The sequence below is a fragment of the Primulina eburnea genome, chromosome 5, assembly GCF_022965805.1.
Source record: "Primulina eburnea isolate SZY01 chromosome 5, ASM2296580v1, whole genome shotgun sequence".
Classification (NCBI taxonomy): Eukaryota; Viridiplantae; Streptophyta; class Magnoliopsida; order Lamiales; family Gesneriaceae; genus Primulina; species Primulina eburnea.
Window position 1 is genome coordinate 36,742,597 of NC_133105.1, and position 21,040 is coordinate 36,763,636.

Consider the following 21,040-nt stretch of genomic DNA (forward strand, 5'->3'; position numbering starts at 1 on the left):
TGGTAATCATTTCTTTTAATTTGCAAAAACTTTTCTCACACTCATCATTCCACAAGAAAGGGTTGTCTTTGCGAGTTAGCTGTGTCAGGGGAACAGCAATTTTCGCAAAATCTTTAATGAATCTTCGGTAGTATCCTGCTAAGCCGAGAAAACTTCTGATTTCTGTGATGTTGATTGGTTGTTTCCAACGAGATATGGCTTCTATTTTTGCAGGATCTACTTCCAGTCCTTTCTTAGAGATAAAGTGGCCAAGAAATGACACTTTTTCTAGCCAAAATTCACACTTACTGAATTTGGCATACAATTGATGCTCTTTAAATGTTTTGAGAATCAATCGTAGATGTTGAGCATGTTCATCATGACTTTTTGAAAATATCAAAATGTCATCTATGAATATGACAACGAATTTTTCCAAGAATGGTTGAAATATTCGATGCATCATATCCGTGAAAGCTGCGGGAGCGTTGGTTAATCCGAATGGCATTGCCACAAACTCATAGTGTCCATAACGGGTATTAAAAGCAGTTTTGGAGATGTCATCCTCCTTAATTCTCAATTGGTAATATCCTTGTCGCAAATCAAGTTTTGAATATACTTGAGACCCTAGTAAAACATCAAACAATTCTTCGATATGCGGGAGAGGATATTTGTTTTTGATGGTAACATTGTTAAGTTCTCGATAATCAATGCACATCCTTAGAGTTCCATCTTTCTTTTTGACAAATAATACAGGAGCACCCCATGGAGATGTACTAGGCCGGACGTACTTCTTGTCCATGAGCTCTTGTAATTGAAGTTTTAATTCTTTTAACTCTGAAGGTGCCATTCTGTATGGAGTTTTAGATCTGGGTTGTGCTCCAGGTATTAGATCAATGGAAAACTCTACGTCTCTCTGAGGAGGTAAAGTATTTATCTCTTCAGGAAAAACCTCTGGAAATTCTTGCACAACTGAGATTTCTGAGATCTTGAGTTGATCTTTTGGTTTATTTATCAAATAAGCTAGAAATCCTTGTCCGTTGTCTTTTAGTATAGCTCTAGCTTCTATGGTTGATACTATTCCCATGGTATGGTTAGCTTTGGAAATGATTGGATGAGAAGTTTAAAGATAAACTTCTTTTGTGTAGCAATTGAGCTGGGCTTGGTGTCTATACAACCAGTCCATTCCAAGAATAATATCATAGTTTTTGATAGGTAATTCAATCAAATCTGCTAGATATTCTTTTTCTTGGAATTTTAAGGGACAGTTTCTGTAAATGATGTCAGTAATCATCGTTGTCCCTAAAGGTGAGCAAATTTCGAAGCTATATGGTAGCTGCTCAAATAACAGTGGTAATTTATGTACAAAAACTTTTGAGATAAAAGAATGAGTAGCTCCTGGATCAAATAAAGTTTTTGCAGCACTGGATAATATGGTAACAATACCTTCTACGACTGCAGTGGGGTCAACTTCCTCCTCTTGGTTTCCTAAGAGGGCATAGGCTCGAGCAGGTATCTTTGGCTTTGTTGTGGGTTGAGTCTTTTGCGATTTTTTTGGACAATCTTGAATACGATGTTGCTCACTTCCGCAAATAAGACATTTCCCACCTTTTCTCCAGCACTTTTCTTCTTTGTGATTTGGTAATCCACAATATCCACACTTTTTATTGTTGTTTCTTGGAACTTTTCCTTTAACAACTTCTCCTTGCTTGACTGGTTGTGTTCTCTTTTCAAATTTTCTTTTCGGTTATCCTCAAAAAGGCTGGACTTCCCAATTTTCTTTTCTTCTTCCTCTTTTTTAAGAAGTGTCTTGATGTCTTCTTCCACTCGTAGGGCTTAATTAACAGCAGAAACATAACTGGTAACTTCTGCGGACAGTGTTGCCCAACGAATATCGAGCTTTAACCCTTGAACAATTTTTTTAATTTTTCTTACTTATCTTCCATGTAGCGTGGTGCATAATGTATAAGACGGTGGAATTCTGCCTCATATTGAGCTACGGTCATGTCACCTTGGACTAAATCCATAAATTCACGTTCTCGGGTATTTAATATAACTTGAGTTATATATTTACCTTCGAACTCTTGCAGAAAATTTTCCATGTTTTTGGGGTGTGATTCTTTGTCCACTTATGTTCCACTGTACGCCACCAGTTATGAGCTGCTTCCTCAAATAAGTAATTGGAAAAATTTACCTTTTGTTCTTCAGGATAATTGAGAATAGAGAATATTTTGTTGATTTTGCTTAGCCAAGATTCTGCTTGACAAGCATCTGGTTTTCCTTCAAAATTTGGCGGTTTGAATCTAAAAAATCTCTCAAGAGCTCTATCATTCGCCTCAAGGTGATGTCCTTGAGCTTGATCATGAGGTCGTTGTTGATTTTGCTGACAAAACTGCACAAATTGATGCATTATTTCAAACATATTTTGTATGTTTTGTTCTTGGGGGGGATTGTGTTGAGCGTTTCTGAAATTTCCACCAATTGCCGAGTTGTGGTCATCTTGAGGGGGGATGTCTTGTCCGATTCTGGCTTGAGTACTATTTTGTGAAGATGTCATTCTAAACACATAAATATAAAATATGAACATATCTTGTAATGAATGTACATAGTTATGTCAGAGGGTAAACAGTCAGTTTTATTTATAAACAAGACATGTTTCAAATATTTACAATACCCAAGCAAAATACAATCAAAACAAGCAAACTGAGTCATCATGCCTACAAAAAATGATGACCATGATGATCATCATGCCTACAAAATATGATGATTATTAATACTAGTTGTATACTAGTGCCAAACAGTCATTGTCTTCAGTCGTCGTCGGAGAGATCTATAAACGTTGTGTGGCTCGAACCTTCATTTGTGCCTGTGGTTTCCATTGTAATATTTTGATCCGTATTCGGCTGTGATGTATGTGGTTCAATTGGGTCCGGTTCATAACTAAGCTCATTTTCATTTTCACTTTCAGGTAGGAGAGTCATTGGAATAAGTTCATCTACTCCAAATACAAAGTCTTCCCACATGGGGTCAGGAAGAAATTCAAATTCTGGTGACTGCAACAGATAATCTTTTATCATAAAGGGGTCTTGATCTATTGTTGTGTTCATGATTCCAGAATATTCTGCAAAGGGGCTGGTACATACTCTGGAATACTACTACCTCCGGTTTTAAATGTGCTAGTGATGGGAGGAGTTGTGGTATGATTTGTGTAAGAAGGACCAATAACACCAGGTTCCATTCCGTGGATAGATTGATAAACTAGTTCACGCCCATGCATGATTAAGTGATCAATGTGGATCGAAGGGTGTGATACTCCCTTTAAGAAACTAATCAAACCTCGGTCATAAATTCATGCATGTCTAGTAAGTATATCAGAGTGCGGTCTCTTTCATACAGTACATGACCTAATTCTCCCTAATATGCTAGATTATCAGCCCTTATCCGCTCCTCGATAAATCCATGAAAAGTTTCAGTTGTTCCAAATGTTTCAAAATGCTCCCGATACATATTCACTAGACATTTCAAACCTGAGTTTTCTTTGCTTAATTTTTCTATTTCTTCCTCCATTTGTTTGATGATTATAGTTTGTTTTTCTTTGATGTCCCACTAGATTCCGTCATCCTGAAAGGAAAACATTTCAGTTATGAAGACAACATAAGGATTAACGTATGACATTATAATAAACCTTAGGCTCCTGTCTCTAGGCTCTAAGAAACCTAGGCTCTGATACCACATCTTTGGCGCCCGGTTTAGGAATTCATAATTATTCCCTTACTAGGTGCCACATTTACCTTCAATCTTTCTTTATTGAACTTCTATTTTTATTTTTACCATTATTATTATTAGAAAGATATTGTAGATAAAAATTTGAACATTTTCTACAATAATTTAAGGATTATCTACAAATATTTACATTCTTATTTCAAATATGTACAATTATTTTACAGCGGAAGTCTAACATTCATATGTACAATTATGTTACAGCGGAAGTTTAACATTCATTTATAAACAGATCATCTCCACTTTCAAATGCTCTTATTTCAGCTTCAGTTATTTTCCTCTTGTTCCAATTCGGGGGTTCCTTTGTCTGGAAATTACAATAGACGAAGAGAAACAGATGGTTAAGTCTTTGAGGACTTAGTGAGTTTAAATCAATATATGGTTTTTAAAGAACACTTCGTCATAATTATACATGAAATAATAGGAATAAAAATTTAGATATTATGAATGATATGCAATGAAATAATAGATAAATGAAAATTCCATAAAATAACATTGGTGGCTCTAATTGAGCACTTTTTACGAGCCGGGTGAACCATTCTCTGGACCGAAATATTCGGTGAGCGTTGTTCAGATGAACCATATACCCGGGACTTTTGACCCGTTGTTCATTGGACTCATTTTCCGGGCCAAAGCAACGTTGTCCGGTGGACTCAATTTCCGGACGAAATCCGTTGTCCACGACTCCATTAATTCATGATATATCAATCCATTCATAAATACTCAAGAAAATATATCAGTAATTGAAATGAATTGTGGATGATATTTGAACATTAAATAAATGCTATTGAAATTTTCAGGCCAAATGCCAAGGGCTTTAATAGAAGAATGAATAGTAATTTCCTTACCTGATAACTTACAATTTAGGCTTGATTAATACTCCGAGTTCCTGGAGCAAGTCCTAAAAATATATTATTAATGATATTTATGTGTTAGAGTTTTTAAGTAACTAGCTGATCATTTCCAGATTATTTTTTGTTCAAAATCTAATCCGGTTGATTTTAATTAAATTTCAAAAATTCATATTAATTAGAAGGTATATCCAAACATTACGAAAGTTGGCCAAAAAGTCGGAAATAACCTCAGGAACGTTCGGCCGCCGGAAGATCGTCGTTCCGGCGGCGCGTGGGGTACACGCGCCGATGGTGCCGGCGCGTGGCTGGCCGTCCGGCGGCCACGCGTGGCCCGTTTTTTTCCAGCATGTGTAACTTTTTATGATCTTGAATTCTCTTATTGAAAGTTTTGCCAAATTCCTAACCGAACGATACCAGATTTAAATATTGTCCTATGGTGAACTAGGGTACTCCGGCATTCCGAAAATGTTAGTTCCGACAATATTTTAGGATGACGGGCGGTATGTACCTCATCTATGCAACAAGAGGTACAACTTTGTTATTCAAATCGACCTCTAGTTTGGTATGTAGCTATAAGAAAAATGAGCGAAAAATACCTAGCTTGAATACGGTATACCGTTGCCGTTTTGCGGAATGTCTTTGTTTGATTTTCTGGTTTTTGAGCGATCCTTTTGCGTCACCTCCAGTGCTATATTGCTTTATGATATGAGGTGAATAGTTGGTGATTTATCGGAATTTTTCGGAAAAGGTATAGCTTTTTCCTTCTATTTTTTTCTTCCTCTCCTCTTCCTTCTTCCTTCTCTCTCGGTTGCTTTCTTCTTTTCCTACTGTCTCTCGGCTGGTTTTGATATTAGAATGAAAGAGTGCAAACATATATATATATAGTCGAGGATTCTATGTTTATCCATTTATTATTATTATTATTATTATTTTTTATTTTTATTTATTTATTTATTAAATAGAAAAAATCTCATGTTTATCAAAACTTAATATTATTATATTCGTGTATCTAATTATTGAACCTAATTATCTTATATTGATCATAATAATTATTGTACTTAATTATTTAACATATATATTGAACTCAATTATAATATTTTATTATATTTTGGGTATTTGATTTTGGTATGGGAACCTCATAGTGCTTGATGAATTTTTAAGTGTATTGTGATGTATTTTAATGTATTTCTAGATACTTTGGACAAATAAAATTTGTACCGAAAAATAATATGATAAAATTTTAAAAGTGAAAATAATAAAATTTATATTAATAAAAATGCATTTATGCACCTTTGTTTTTAGGGTGTCACACATCATATGTCCGGTGGAAGTCACAGCTTTCCGGCGTACAGGTCTCCCCAATAATATGAGCCAGACACTGTCGCGGGTAGCGATCAACATGCAACCACGGTTGATGGAAGACAATGAAAAATTAAACTCCTTTAATTTTTACTTTTTCGGTTTGATATAAATTTTGAATTTTATTCAAAATGAGGAATTTTAATTTCAAAATTGTCTCATCATTTTAATTTAAAAATCTTGTGCCACGAGTATGTATGTTTGCCGGATTCATGCAACTATATTATATAATAATATACATACATGCATACTACTATATATCACATATATCATAATATGACATTCAACAATAAATAAAGAAGATCGATTGCCAACACTATTAGATCCATGTGAGCCAAACATGGATCCAGGTCCAAAACTTAGGTGAATGCAGGGATGCAAATGAAACTATTACAAGAGCTTCCAAGATTTTACATGTCTTCATCTCGTTCATCGAGCACACCATCTTCCAGTCTTGATCTCCCACTATTTCTAATAATAACATTTAAATAGCCATGGTACATAAGGGATACATCTCATGGGGTGGGAACGAGCCATAAACCAGACCCACTTTAATAATATCAAATATTAAAAACGAATAAAACAATAAAATATACTAACATACACCTAACACATTTGTCAAGCCTCTCAATCATCCTTCTTGTATTTAATATCAAATATTAACATCAATTTAATTAATCGATAAATCATATATATAATAATTTTATCCCTAACCACCACAATTATTAAAAGATTTAATAAATTAAATAAACCCCTTTATTTAATTTCCAATTAAATCAATAATAACTGATTTCTCGTAAAACTTATTTTTATCATAAATAATTAAAATCATATTTTAATTATTTATTTCACAAGAAAATTATTAATTTTCCAAAACTTAATTTTCAAAAAAAAAAAATTGAACCAATTTTCAAAAATATCAATTTTACCCAAAAATTTGAAAAATCAGAAAATTGCACCCTAGGCCCAAACAATTCAAGCCCATCATCCAGCACGCATCCCGAGACGATCCCGGGCAGCCGCCCGCGCTGCCTGCCTGCTGCCCGAAAGATTCGGACAAAGGCGGCGCTCTTGTGCGCGCGGCGCGGTGTGCCGGGCGCGCGGACGCTCTGCGTTGCACGGACGCCGCACGGATGTTCCGCGCAGGCGCTGTGCGCAGGGTGCTGCGCTCGTAGCCCTGCGCATGGGAGCTGCCCAGAACAGTTCCGGGTAAATCCGAATTTTTTTTAAAATTTTTGGGGAAAAAAATAATTTTTATGGTTCTATGATTTTATGAAAAATTTTCTTGTGTGGTTAGAAACAAATTATTCAATATCAAAAAACCATACGATTTAGAAAAACATGGCTCTGATACCACTGTTGAATCTGGGTTTTCTACACCCCCAAACACAGCGGAAATTTAAAATTTTTATTTTATTTTTAAAAACAAATATATTTTGCTTTGGGCGCTCGTATGATTTGTCATAAACATTCATACAGTGTTTAAAAATATACTTTTAGTGAATTTAATCACTTGGCTCCAACTAATCCGGGTTCAGCGGAGATAGCTCTTTATGAAAATCCCTACGAACTTTCTTCAATTCTCTTTTCTTCAATCTTCGAATCAGGTCCACGATTAGAAGATTTGTCCTTCTTCTAAATTGCACTAGAAATTTAGAAGATATTTTTTGTAGAGATAAAACACAAAATTGGTTCAAAACTTTTGAGAGCAACAACAATTGCCGAGATTTTTTTTGCGAAAAATTCCTTGAAACTCACAAAGGAATCACGATGCAATAAAGAAATCTTAATATTTCTTTAATCATCATCATTTACTTAATTAATCTAATTAATTAAGTAAACTAAATTAATCTAATTAATTAAGTAAACTAAAAATAATGGAGGAATAATTATTGTGATTCTCGAAAATCACCATGACATTAGTGGAGGCTAGGTTTTCAGAATTTTATGAATCTTTTCTTGTTAACCCTAAGCCTAATATATATAATTAACATTAATGGGCTTGATTTAATTAATTGAGCTAGTCCAACTAGTTTAATTAATTTAATAAAAGCCTATTAAAACTTTAATTATTTAATATGTTAAACTTGTATCCCTACAAACCCATTAAACATATTATTCACCATATTTAATTTATTAATTAATCAACTCAACTTTTGAGCTTAATATATTAAATAAATTATAAATTCAACATTTGAATTTATTATATAAATTATAAATTCAACTCCTTGAATTTTTATCACCTCCAAAATTTAATATTTAATAAACCCAACATTTGAGTTTAATAAATTAAATTCTCAAATTTTATAAATTCAACTCCTTGAATTTATTCTCTCAAAATTTAATTTTCATAAATTCAACTCCTTGAATTTACTATATAATATAAATTTAACTTCTTGAATTTATTCTCTCAACGGGAACAAATGATCCAGTGCTTGTGTGACCCTCAATGGTTCAGGGATACAGCTAGCCGTGGATTCACAATTCTTTGTAATTCAAAACATAATCCTTTATTCAGGCTTACCCTAGTTAGCCCCATTCTTTTCATCAACACATTGATCAAGAATATCAGAGCTCATTTCTGATTGCACCCATCGGATCATGGTAAGAGCGTCTAGTAACATCGCCCCATGATCCCCTAGGTATCACTGATAGTGCCTGCAAGAACCAGTCGATTATGATTAACGTACAGTATGGTCCCTTCATCTCATATATCCCGATCGAATCTGCAACCATTGGTTCATCGAGGGTTGCATAATAATTCGATAACTATGTGATAACTATATTAGTACCATCGCGTGTAGTATTGGAGAACTCCTTCTCCAACGTACATCTCGTACTCTGGCCAGAGATTCCATGCACTATTATTTCATCATATCACATAGGATATCCACACCCGCGGGTGAGCGGTGAATCCACGACTACAATACACTGACTCCTATATGTGTCGCAACTGTACCCAACCTCGCCACCTGATGACTCTCCTGGAGCCGGTAAACGAGTCAAAGCACAGCCCTAGCATATAGAGCCTCAGTGTTGTCCCGGGTCGTAAGGACTAATGATGTACAATCATAACCACGGACTTATCCTCTCGATGAATAATAACCACTTGTAAAGTTCGAGGGAGGGTTGTTTGGTATAATCATCATATGACTACCCATCTGTATGTTTGGACATGTAACTTACCATAATTTTACAAATAAAAAAAATTTGCGGAAAAATTTAAAAATTTTCTTAAACATAAAATAATTTTCAACGTTTGCTATAAAATAACACAACCAAGTCTCCCATAAGATATGGTTGTTCAAAACATCAACTAGTAAAATTTGCTTCACAAAATAATTGCTCAAAGTAATTCCCATCAAACATAAAAATCCGAGTAATTTCACATTTACATTAAAACGTAAACATGGCGGTCCTCGGGTTTAGCCTCTTTCTCAGTCCAAGCCTGCCCCTCGGTCGGCACCTCTTGTCTCCTCATAAACGTCCTCACCTGCATCGATCAAGTCTAGTGAGTCTAAAGACTCAACACGTAAAATCTGGGAGTAACAAGTACTACATAAATAAAATCGCATGCAACTTTAAAATAGAACGTACATACTTAAACTTGAACTTGCATACTTGAACATCATGAACTTAAATTAGACGTGCCATCAACATAAAGCTTTTCTTAAACATACTTGCAACATAAACTTGAGCTTACGTAACGTAATTTTGCGTAGAGGCATGTTTCAAAGCGAGTGACCCATAACATAATAAAGCCTGATCTGACACATCATAGTACTGGGCTGACAGGGACGTATCCACTGTCGCATACATAAAATCCCCGTTCATAAGTTTAACGGGTGGATTGGTCCCTGGTCATAAGTTTACCGCTTTCCAATCCTAATCTGAACCCGTTCATAAGTTTAACGGGGCGGAGAGGTCCTCGGCCACGTTCACCGACTTCCAAACCCATTCATACATTTGGTCACAAGACAATTAACATACCTCAAAATTGAAATATATTCTTTTGTACGTCGTCATACTTATTTGGCGTTGAGGGATTCGTTGGACTTCGATTGGGGCCGTTGCTGCACAAACTAACATGAATTTTAAATACTTAACTTGCATGTCTTAGACGTAGGTACTTGAGCTCACCACCAAAGTGAATAAGTAGCTTATGACATTCTAGTTCGCTCCAGACTTGACCTCGTATAATCATCGTACTAAACCATGACATAAAACCAAAAAAAAAAATCCTATATTTTTACATAAATAAATTTTAACCATGGTGTTAAACCATGATATAGAACCCCGAAGCAAATCCTAAAAACAAAATTTGTTTTTTTTTTAAAAAAAAAATTTCAAAAGGGGTACACGTACCCCGTCCGTGTACGGGTCCGGGTAGGCTCTGGAATTTCTTATTTTTGAAGGAAAACGGACACGGACTCCGTGTAGGGGTCCGGGAAGGCACTGGACTTGCAAACTCACGAAAATTCACTAACTTATTTATTCACCATTTCAATCCAAGCCTAAGGACCATGAACCAACACCTCAAGACTCATCCTAGGATGTTATTACATTGATTCAAACTCATAGAAACACCCCGAATGTTCCCAAACATCGACAAGTAACTTCAATTCAACAATAACCCGTAATTCGGCATCGTTTCACTTCCTACGACTTTTTTTACATCTCAAGCCAATTCCGACCCAAACGAACCACCAATTAACACCTAGATACATCCCATAACATATCTAGACGCAGCAACGATCACCCGTTGATTCCCAACGAAGCCTGCAACAATAAAATCTCAAAAACACATCAACACATAATTTTCTGAAAAAGAAGTTTGAGCAGTCCCACGAAAAACATAATAACTCACCCAATTTTTATCCAAATAATTCGAATTTTATATCAAATCGAAGGTATAAAAAATTTCTACAATTTTTGTATTAAAAGTTTTCTCAGAATCCCGACCGAAAAATTGCAGTTTTCCAAAGAACAGAAAAAAAGGGATTTGAGATCTAACACTTACTTCAAAACTGATCCAAATCGTTTTCTGCTCAAGCGACGAACATCATACATAAAATTTTACGCATAAAATAACACGACACATAATATGACGAGATCGATGCAGAAATAACAGAATATACGTGCCTTGGATAATTTGAAATACCGTAACGGCGATACCGAAGCGGAGACGGAGTGAGGGTCGATCCAGGACGAGCGTGGCACGATTTTGTTTGAATAAAATCCAACAAAATCTTGCTGGAACCGAAAGGGAGGGGCGGCTGCACACTTGGGAAGGAGACCCTAGGTTTTGCTCTTTTTTTAAAAAATAAAAGAAGTGGAAATCTGAATGTGTGTGTGTTTAGGCGTTTATTAGTGTGTGTAAAAGTGTGTGTGTGTGTGTGTGTGTGTGTGTGTGTGTGATTAGTAAATTAGGAAAAATTTCTTAATTAAGTAATAAATAAAAATATTTAAAATATTAACACTCTTTAAACTTTAATAAAATCCCTCAATTAAAATAATGCACACAAAAATACTAATTTTAAAAGTTTTAAACTCTTAAATAACTAAACACCTAAATAAGGCTTTAAAATTCTAAACTAAATAATATATTTAAAATGCCCCTTCCTAACTTTTAAAATAAAATACCGCATTTTAAATTGCCAAGAACCGTCCCCGGTCTTTTCCTCGATCCTGCCTCGAATAATCGCCTGAAACATGAAACTCGAAAAACATTTTAACGTACACCGTATAAACATAATTAATTTAAAATAATGCATTTAAATAAATCATGCACTACTAAGACTCGTTTTAAAATTAAATAAATGCTTTAATAATTAAATAAATGCATGGGTTATAGTGTACTGAATTTGGGCCCTACAGGACATCTCTATGCCCTTACCAAGAAACGCAGTACACAACATCACAGATGATAGTCTCGAGCTCAAGCGACCTTTATCCCTGTTTTAGGCGGCTGAATCGACTAGGAACGAATTTAGAATATGCAGTGTTTACAAATGAGTTTCAACATCGAATTATGATTCATTTGTATTAAAGCATAATCAAGGACTTTATCTATGATGTTTGCATTGGTATACAGATAAAGTATAACAAGATCATAAAAAATTAAATTATATTAAAATAAATATTGTTTATTTCACTTGAGTCAATAAATTCCCTAGCCAACCGTTGGCTTGCAGGGCATCTACTCTAACATAGCATTGGTTTGAATGATGAGATTGATTTTTGGGATGATATCGGAAACCAAGGGGAGTTTTTTATACTGAAATTGAAGATTAATTGATGGGCTTTTCGAAAGAATCGAGGTAAAGATTAATATGGCTTGTAATTGGCCGTGTCTAATTGATGGATCATCCTATCGAATGGAAAATGGGCTGAAATGTCGAACATTACAATTGGGATTCTGGTGCAAGTTCTAGTTTTGGTTTCAGATTTAAAAGATTCAGATAGTACTGTAACCTTGTTATACTGGTTGGAAACCCAAGACCCTCAATAATCTGTTTGTTGTAGGATTCTTGTTTATAAATTCAAGAGATATATCGATGCCTGAATATTACATGGAGCGGGAAACTTTCTAGAGCATCGATTTGATGCAAAGAATTTGTTTGGTTCAGAATGTTGGTTATTTTAGTAGAGAAGTAATTAAACTCTTTATTTTTTTCCAAGAGGGTAAAGAATTGAAATTAAGGACAATGGTCCTTGCATTATCTAGATCTGATTCTTAACGGTTAAGGGTTGAAGGACATGGTTCTTATTACTCAGTTTATTCAGTAAATGATCTGAATCAATCCCTCTCTACCCAACATTTTGCTTTCATTTTTTGATAAAGGGAACCCCCCCCCCCCTCCCGCGGGTCTTCAATGTACTTACATGGAAAGTTTTGACTTCTTTCCCTTGGATTTGTTACCTATGATGGTTTTTATAATTTTTTTTCTTATTTTTAGCTTCCACGTTTTACGTGTGTTTTATTTCATTATGAGAATTCAAACATTGTGGTTTAGGTGGTACTGTGATAGTTGTTATGGAGGTACTTCGTTTATTTTGTGTATCTTTAGGAATATGCATATATTCATGTGGATTCTACTGCATTTCATTTGTAGGGATTGTGGAGAGTATCAACATTCTGATAAGATTTTCAAAGGGGCTAAGATTTGGGCCTACTTATTGAGAAATGACTGTTGGAGTATCAATTTTTGTGGGCCGCGTCACGTCAACACACGAGTGGTGTGAACCTAATTATGCTTACTCTTCCTATGTCGCTGAGTATTTCAACACCATCTCTAATGTTCCGTGCATCATTTTAGCACTCATTGGTCTCGTGAATGCATTGAGACAACGTTTTGAGAAAAGATTTAGTGTCCTTCATGATACCCCAGGAATGGGCCCACTACCTCTATCCCATCCCCTGGCTCATCCCAAGCCCAAGAGGAAGACAGGCCCATCAAGGGCCCAGTTAATCTCTTATAAATACCAGGTTTGAGCATTAAGTTGATTATTCAATATTGTTTTCAGCAGCACCCTTAGCTGCTCCCTCCATATATCCTCAGTCACTGACTTGAGCATCGGAGGGGCTACGCCAGGACACCTTCCTGGCCCCCTCCTAACGATCTTATTTGTGGTTTCAGGCTCAGGGTAATTTCAGAACCTGCGTCTAGACTAGTGACACTTGCCGGATCGGACCCTAAATTTCCCGTGAGTATCACTTGGCGCCGTCTGTGGGAACATTTGAGTTGAGACGTAGAGATGGTAGGTAAGAGAGGGAGTAGAAGAGCTACCTCAGCCACATCGCGTCCTCAGAGGGGACCCTAACAGTCTCATGCTGAGGCAAGGCAGGAACAACCCCATCAGGAGGAGAGAACAGAACAACCTCGTCAAGAGAATAGGGTCGAGCAACCTCGTCCTAATGAAAATGTGGGGAACTTGACCCTGGAGCAGTTGGGCCACTTTATCACTCGGACAGTGGATTAGGCTATGAAAAGGAACCAAGAATCTATGTTTGCTGAAGAGCAAGCCACTCGCCAAGAGCAAGAGGAAAATGCTGAGGGCCACCAAAGCAGGGTTGAAGAGACACAGGCCCACCAAAGTGGGGAGATTGGTGAGATGAGAGAAATGTGGAAGGAAATACAGATGTTGAGACAGCAGTTGGGAAGTAGAGCGTCGGCACCCAAGAGAGGAAGTCCCTTTTCACTAGCCATTTTAGAAGAAGGACTTCCTCCAAATTTTCGACAGTTGAAAGTTGGAGAATATGATGGACATACCGACCCCGAAGAGCATTTGGGGAGATTTGAGAATTCGGCTCTGTTGCACCAATATTCAGATGGAGTCAGGTGTAGGGTTTTTCTGGGCACGTTAGTGAGGTCAGCCCAGCAGTGGTTTAACACTTTGCAGCCCAACTCTATACGTTCTTTTGAAGACTTCTCAGCTGCCTTCTTGCACCGATTTGCTAGCAGCAAGAGGCGCCAGAAAAATTATTTGAGCTTGTTCGTGATGAAACGGCAAGAGAATGAAACTTTACGAGAATTTGTCCAGCGTTTCAACAGTGCAGCGCTGGAAATACCAGCTGCTACTCCTAACATCATGATAAGTGCCTTCACACAAGGATTGAGGGGAGGGGAGTTTTTCAAGTCGCTGGTCAAGAAGCCCCCGTCAAGCTATGATGAACTGTTGGCTCGAGCTGAGAAATATGTAAACTTGGAAGATGCCTAACGGTACAGAAGGATGGAGAACCATCACGGAAGAAGTAGAGTTGAGGGAGTGGAGAAAGGAGGAAGGAAGAGGGGTGCGAGGGAAAGAGAGGAAGACAGAACTAGTAGTAGAAGACAATTCTCATCCCATGTTCCCCTAGATAGGAGTGGGACGAGGTGATGGAGGTGAGGGAGCCCACGGGGAGGTGGGAGAAGTCGCGCAGGGTTGGGTGAAGTGCTAGATTGCCTTCACGGGATAGACGAGAAGGATCCTCATTCAGGAGTCGACAAAGGTCTCGCTTGCCCCCTAGGCGTTGTCAAGGCCCTCTATGGATAAATCATAGGATGGGTGAGCAGAGAGGGGAAGGTCGATGTCAAGATGTCCCTCAGGAGCTCGTGGAACCGAGGAGGGGATTGAATGAGGATAACCACCCTACGAGAGGAATGATTCATATGATCTCGGGGGGTGCTACTGATGGAGACTTTGGGCGAGCTCGGAAGGCACATGGGAGAAGGTTGGAGAACTTTGAGATATCTAGGGGTGCAGACTTACCACAAGACCCCGTCATCAGCTTTGGGCCGGAAGACCTCCGAGGCGTTGTAACTCCACATAATGATGCCTTGGTGGTAACGACCACCATTGCCAATTATGATGTGGCAAGAATATTTATTGATAATAGAAGCTCCGTGAACGTCTTGTTCAAGAGCACGTTGGATCAAATGAAGATGAGAGGATTTGAGTTTGAGCCGGTATCCACCCCGCTGTATGGGTTTGCAGAACACGTCATCTTGCCTTTGGGTGAGATTGTTCTTCCCCTATCCTTGGGGGCTGATCCTCGGCGGGTAACAGAGATGATATCCTTCACTGTAGTTGTGGAGACCCGGGCTCTAACTCAGTTCTTTACGGGATTAATCGGATCGTTGTTAGAAAACGTGGGTCAAATTTTTTTTGCTTTTAACATTAAATCAAATGTTTATAACTCAAGCAAAAGATAGTTCTATATTTATTTCATTAAAACACACATAATATACTTGTCTTGTTTTATCCATATTCTACAAACCAGTATTCAAATACAGTACATGTCAAAAGTACAACTACTAGTTCATCTGCTACGCCCGTGATCACCACGCTATGTCCATCTCTCATCTCGGTCGTGACCCTGATCATGCCCCACCTGTTGTTATGCACACATACAGACATAACAACAGCCGGAAATTCTGGTGAAAACAAATCCCAGTATAAAACATGGTATGCATACATAAAAAGCATATGAATCATGAAACAACTATCATGAATAAAATAAAAAACAATAGGTTCCATAGTCTATGAAACCAATTCAATATAAGCATGCAATATCAATCAAATAATGTCATGACTCAAGTCGACTCTACTCTAGGGATCCCGGTATGAATAAGACGTCGCTGTCTGTTACCTACCCTCCCAATCGGGGTAACTGTACGTCTTAATCCTAGACTTCGGTCATGTCTGTATCGAGTGTCTACATACGGAGTCGAACTGCTCCAATGCGACGATACTACCGAACATCTAGTTTGAGAAATCTGTCAATGACTCCTATCTCAAGGCTTGAATATGAATCTATAAACAAGGCATTACATTCAAAATATAAACATAATCTAGTATGTGATTTTGTTGGGAAAACTCAAATTGAATCTCATTTGAGTTGTGTCTTCCCCAAACAAAACATGATTTATACCTTTCGTCGAACAATCTGTCGTAGTCGAAGTCTTGCTATCAAAGTTGCCAATACAAATCTGAAATGGCATGATCAAAGTACATTCTATCAATTTCTAGTCCCCAACACTACATATAGGATTCAATATTCAATCTGAATACAATTTGACGTCATAACGACGTAACTTCTCGATACCGGTCAATTCAAGACAATATAATCAATGTACACAATTCACCATTCTCTTCATAACACACTCTAAACTCTGAAATCTGAACATGTTCAATCATATACATGTTGGAATTTCATACCAATCACATACGACATCCGATAATCAATCCGTTTACGATTCTACAACATTTATAATTTCAAGAGCATATTCTAGAACTCAAATCATAATTCCTCTCATATCTGAATTTCGAAACATGTTGAAAATGAATCATACTTACATCCTTTCGAAGTCCTTGAGGAGAGGAACTCAAAACCGAAATTGGATTTAAGTTTGGATGGCTAAATCTTGCACAAAATCAAATTCTAAGCTATGAAGAAGCTTGTGCCTTTCTTGGAAATTAGTCTCGGTTCTTGCTTCTGAAACACAAGGATGGAGAGACAACACATTAAGTATGCATGGCCTAGGACACATGGTTTATTTTCAGTAAACACGTAAGACCGCGGGTGCGGTGGCTTCACCAGCGCGGGTGCGCTCAACTCACGGCATGTCTTTTGATTTCCCGGACCGCGGGTGCGGTCATGGTTCGTACTAAAAATCCTACCCTACTGGCCATCAACCGCGGGGGCGGTATTGTTTCGGCATCCCCTTCACAAATTCAGGATTAATGACCGCGAGTGCAGTCCTTTTCTAGGCGCGGGTGCGATCTTCCTTTATTCAAAAATTCTCATTACATGTCATGCATACTCATATCTTCCGAGTCTCAACTCAATGAAGACTAATAAAGAAATCTCAAGCCTTACATTTCTCCCCCTCTAAGAAATGATTTCGTCCTCGAAATCGCCAGTAATTCTATCAATGCAAGTATGATAGGCAATATAATCAAAACTGAATAAATACTTACATCATCGAAATAACTCGGGATATCGCTTTCTCATATCTGCTTTTGTCTCCCAAGTCGCTTCCTTGATGCCATGACGACTCCACTGGACTTTCACTAGCGGAATAGTCTTCGTTCTGAGCTGCTTTTCCTTCCGATCAAGAATCTGTATCGGTTGCTCAACATAGCTCAAAGTCTGATCAAGCTCAGCTTCATCAGGCTGAATGACATGAGAAATATCTGGCATGTATCTATGCAGCATTGATACATGAAAAACGCCATGTATCCCGGATAGAGAAGGAGGAAGAGCTAGTCGATATGCTCGATCGCCAATCTTCTCAAGAATCTCGTATGGACCGATGTATCTCGGAGACAACTTCCCGCGTTTTCCAAATCTGACAACGCCTCTGAAAGGGGAAATATTCAAAAATACTCTGTCTCCTGATTCAAATACTATTGGTCTACGTCTGATGTTAGCATATTTGGCTTGCCTATCCTGTGCCGTCTTCATCCTTTTCTGAATGATCTTAACCTTCTCAGTCATTTCACGAATCATATCAGGCCCAAGTTCTGGTACCTCAGATATATCATCCTAGTATAACGGAGATCTGCACTTCTTGCCATACAAAGCTTCAAACGGTGCCATCTCGATACTCGTCTGATAGCTGTTGTGTTGTACGAGAATTCACACAAAGGTAGTGAATCTTGCCAACTAGTACCAAAGTCTAGTACTACAGCTCTCAGCATATCCTCTAAAGTCTGGATAGTCCGCTCTGACTGTCCGTCTGTCTGGGGATGATAAGCAGTACTCAGGTGTAATGTCCTACTTAGAGCCTGCTGCAAACTGTGCCAGAAGTGTGAAGTGAATCGTGGCTCACGATCTGATACGATAGACTTCGGCACACCATGCAATCTGACTACCTCTCGGACATATATCTCTGCCATCTGATCATGCCGATACGTCATTCTGTACGGAATAAAACATGCAGATTTGGTCAATCTGTCAATAATTACCCAAATCGCGTCACAGCCCGTGGACGATCGAGGTAACTTCGTCACGAAATCCATGGAAATTTTATCCCATTTCCATTCTGGAACAGACAAACTCTGAAGTAAACCTCCGGGCTTCTTTCTCTCAGCCTTCAGCTGTTGGCAATTTAAGCACTTAGACACAAATTCTGCAATATCTGTCTTCATCTGTTTCCACCAGAATTGTGTCTTCGAATCGTTGTACATTTTTCGGCCTCCAGGATGAATGCTAAACCGACTACAGTGCGCTTCTGATAAGATCTGTTGTTTTAACTCTGAAACATCTGGCACCACAAGACGGTTATTCACATACAGAACAAAATCATGTACCCGATATTCAGATTGATGTCCTGATCTGACCATCTGAATTGACTTCTGAACATTCTGATCTGTTCTTTGGGCTTCTTTGATTCTCATAATCAAGTCTGGCTCAACTTGAATCAAAGCAAGTCGCAATGGTCTACTACCTGTATCAAATGCTAATCTAGACAAACAACAGTTTTCAATCATATTCGTAACACCTATCATCGACAAGGATAGAGCACAAACCTTTCGACTCAAGGCATCCGCTGCTACATTTGATTTCCCTGGATAGTATTTGATTTCGCAATCAAAGTCCTTCAACAAATCGAGCCATCTGCGGTGTCTCATGTTCAATTCTGATTGAGAAAATAGATACTTCAGGCTTTTATGATCAGAGTAGATCTCAAATTTCTCGCCATAAAGATAATGACGCCAAATCTTTAGTGCAAATACGATAGCAGCCAATTCAATGTCATGAATTGGGTATCGAATATCGTTTGGCTTCAGCTGTCTAGAGGCATATGCAATCACATGACCTCGCTGCATAACAACACATCCTAGCCCTCTGTGGGATGCATCACAATATACCACGAAATCGCCAGTACCTGAAGGAATCATGAAGACAGGTGCAGTGGTCAGCCTCTTCTTCAACTCTAGGAAGCTAGGCTCTCAATCCTTGGACCATACAAATGGCGCGTTCTTCTGTGTCAACTAGGTAATCGGTTTCGCAATGCTGGAGAAATCTTTGATGAATCGTCTATAGTACCCTGCTAAACCCATGAAACTGCGTATTTCAGGCACCGAAGTCGGTCTCGGCCAACTAATCACAGCTTCCACTTTACTCGGATCCACAGAAAAACCATCTCCAGATATGATATGACCCAAGAAGACAACCTGTCTCAACCAGAATTCACACTTGGACAGTTTGTCATACAATCTCTCTTTTCTCAATGTCTGTAATACAATCCTCAAATGATCTGCATGCTCACTCATACTCTTAGAATACACCAGAATGTCATCAATAAAAACAATCACAAACTCATCTAAATATCTCTGAAAGACACGGTTCATCAACCCCATAAACACCGCTGGAGCATTCGTTAAACCAAAAGGCATGACAATAAATTCATAATGTCCATACCTGGTTCGGAATACTATCTTTGGTATATCAATATCTCGTACTCGCAGCTGGTGATATCCAGATCTCAGATCAATCTTGGAATAAACAGAGGATCCCTGCAACTGATCAAATAAATCATCAATGCGAGGCAATGGGTACTTATTCTTTACCGTCGCCTTGTTCAGTTGCCGGTAGTCAATACACAATCGCATAGAACCATCTATCTTCCGCACAAATAGCACTGGTGCGCCCCAAGGAGACACACTCGGTCTAATGTATCCCTTGGTCAAAAGATCTTCTAACTGTGCTTTCAATTCTTTCAACTCTATCGGCGCCATCCTATACGGAGCTCGAGATGTAGGAACGGTACCAGGAATAAGATCAATATTAAAATCTACCTCTCGAGCTGGAGGTAACCCTGGAATCTCCTCTGGGAATACATCTGCAAATTCGCAAACCACTGGCAAATCTGCCAATGTCAAGCTCGGCTTCAGTAAATCTACTGAATAAATAAGGAACCCTTCTGCTCCTTGTTGCAACAATCTGGTCATAGTCAAAACAGACACTAAGGGAATCCGAGATCTGGAACCCTTCTCGTAGAATTTTCACTCATCAGTCATATCTGGTCTGAACCTGACAATCTTCTGGAAATAGTCTACAGTGGCTCGGTACTTGGTTAACATATCAATGCCAGCAATACAATCAAAATCAGCTATCCCAAGTAAAATACAATCTAAATCAATTTCATGTCCCTCAAACTGTAGTGTACAATGTCTAACTGAAGTCATAGATATAAGACCACTTCCCAACGGAGAAGAAATAGACACTACAGTAGCTAAGGACTCGACAGGCAAAGCATGCAACAATGCAAAGCACTCAGAAATCAATGTATGAGATGCACCTGTGTCTATCAAAACATAGGCAGGATAACCGCAAAGAAAACATTTACCTGCAATCACATTGTCCGGTGCATCTTGGGCTTGCTCCTCTGTCAATCCAAACACCTGAGCCTGTTGTCTGGGAGGCTGGCTCCCTGTCTGGCTACCTCTGGCTCTTGGCTGTGTCTGTGTAGAAGTGGGCTGAAAGGAATGGACAGACGAAGCTTGCCTCTCAGGATGAGCTACTGACGCAGAAGACCCTGCACCCTGAGATCTCCGTGAACCCATCTGCGGACAGAACT

The 21,040-nt window shown here is 38.2% G+C and overlaps 3 protein-coding genes and 1 long non-coding RNA gene across 4 annotated transcripts in view; 3 read left to right on the forward strand and 1 right to left on the reverse strand.

Annotated features, from left to right (window-relative positions):
• Positions 1 to 5,390, reverse strand: part of LOC140831824 (uncharacterized) — a 28,698-nt gene extending 23,308 nt beyond the window's left edge. Inside the window, exons 1-2 of the long non-coding RNA XR_012117961.1 lie at positions 5,207 to 5,390; positions 4,605 to 4,657 (exon numbers count right to left, since the gene is read on the reverse strand). This is a non-coding gene — a long non-coding RNA (uncharacterized lncRNA). The remainder of the gene's footprint in view (positions 1 to 4,604; positions 4,658 to 5,206) is intronic.
• Positions 5,391 to 13,155: 7,765 nt separating this feature from the next.
• LOC140831510 (alkaline ceramidase-like) lies at positions 13,156 to 13,639 on the forward strand. Its single transcript, XM_073195263.1, has 2 exons — positions 13,156 to 13,458; positions 13,610 to 13,639. Exons 1-2 carry the CDS (start codon positions 13,156 to 13,158, stop codon positions 13,637 to 13,639), a joined length of 333 nt encoding a protein of 110 aa, XP_073051364.1.
• A 316-nt stretch (positions 13,640 to 13,955) lies between these two features.
• LOC140831511 (uncharacterized) lies at positions 13,956 to 14,690 on the forward strand. The gene has a single exon (XM_073195264.1). It carries the CDS (start codon positions 13,956 to 13,958, stop codon positions 14,688 to 14,690), a length of 735 nt encoding a protein of 244 aa, XP_073051365.1.
• A 323-nt stretch (positions 14,691 to 15,013) lies between these two features.
• On the forward strand, positions 15,014 to 15,684 carry LOC140831512 (uncharacterized). Its single transcript, XM_073195265.1, has 2 exons — positions 15,014 to 15,535; positions 15,655 to 15,684. Exons 1-2 carry the CDS (start codon positions 15,014 to 15,016, stop codon positions 15,682 to 15,684), a joined length of 552 nt encoding a protein of 183 aa, XP_073051366.1.
• Positions 15,685 to 21,040: the final 5,356 nt, after the last annotated feature.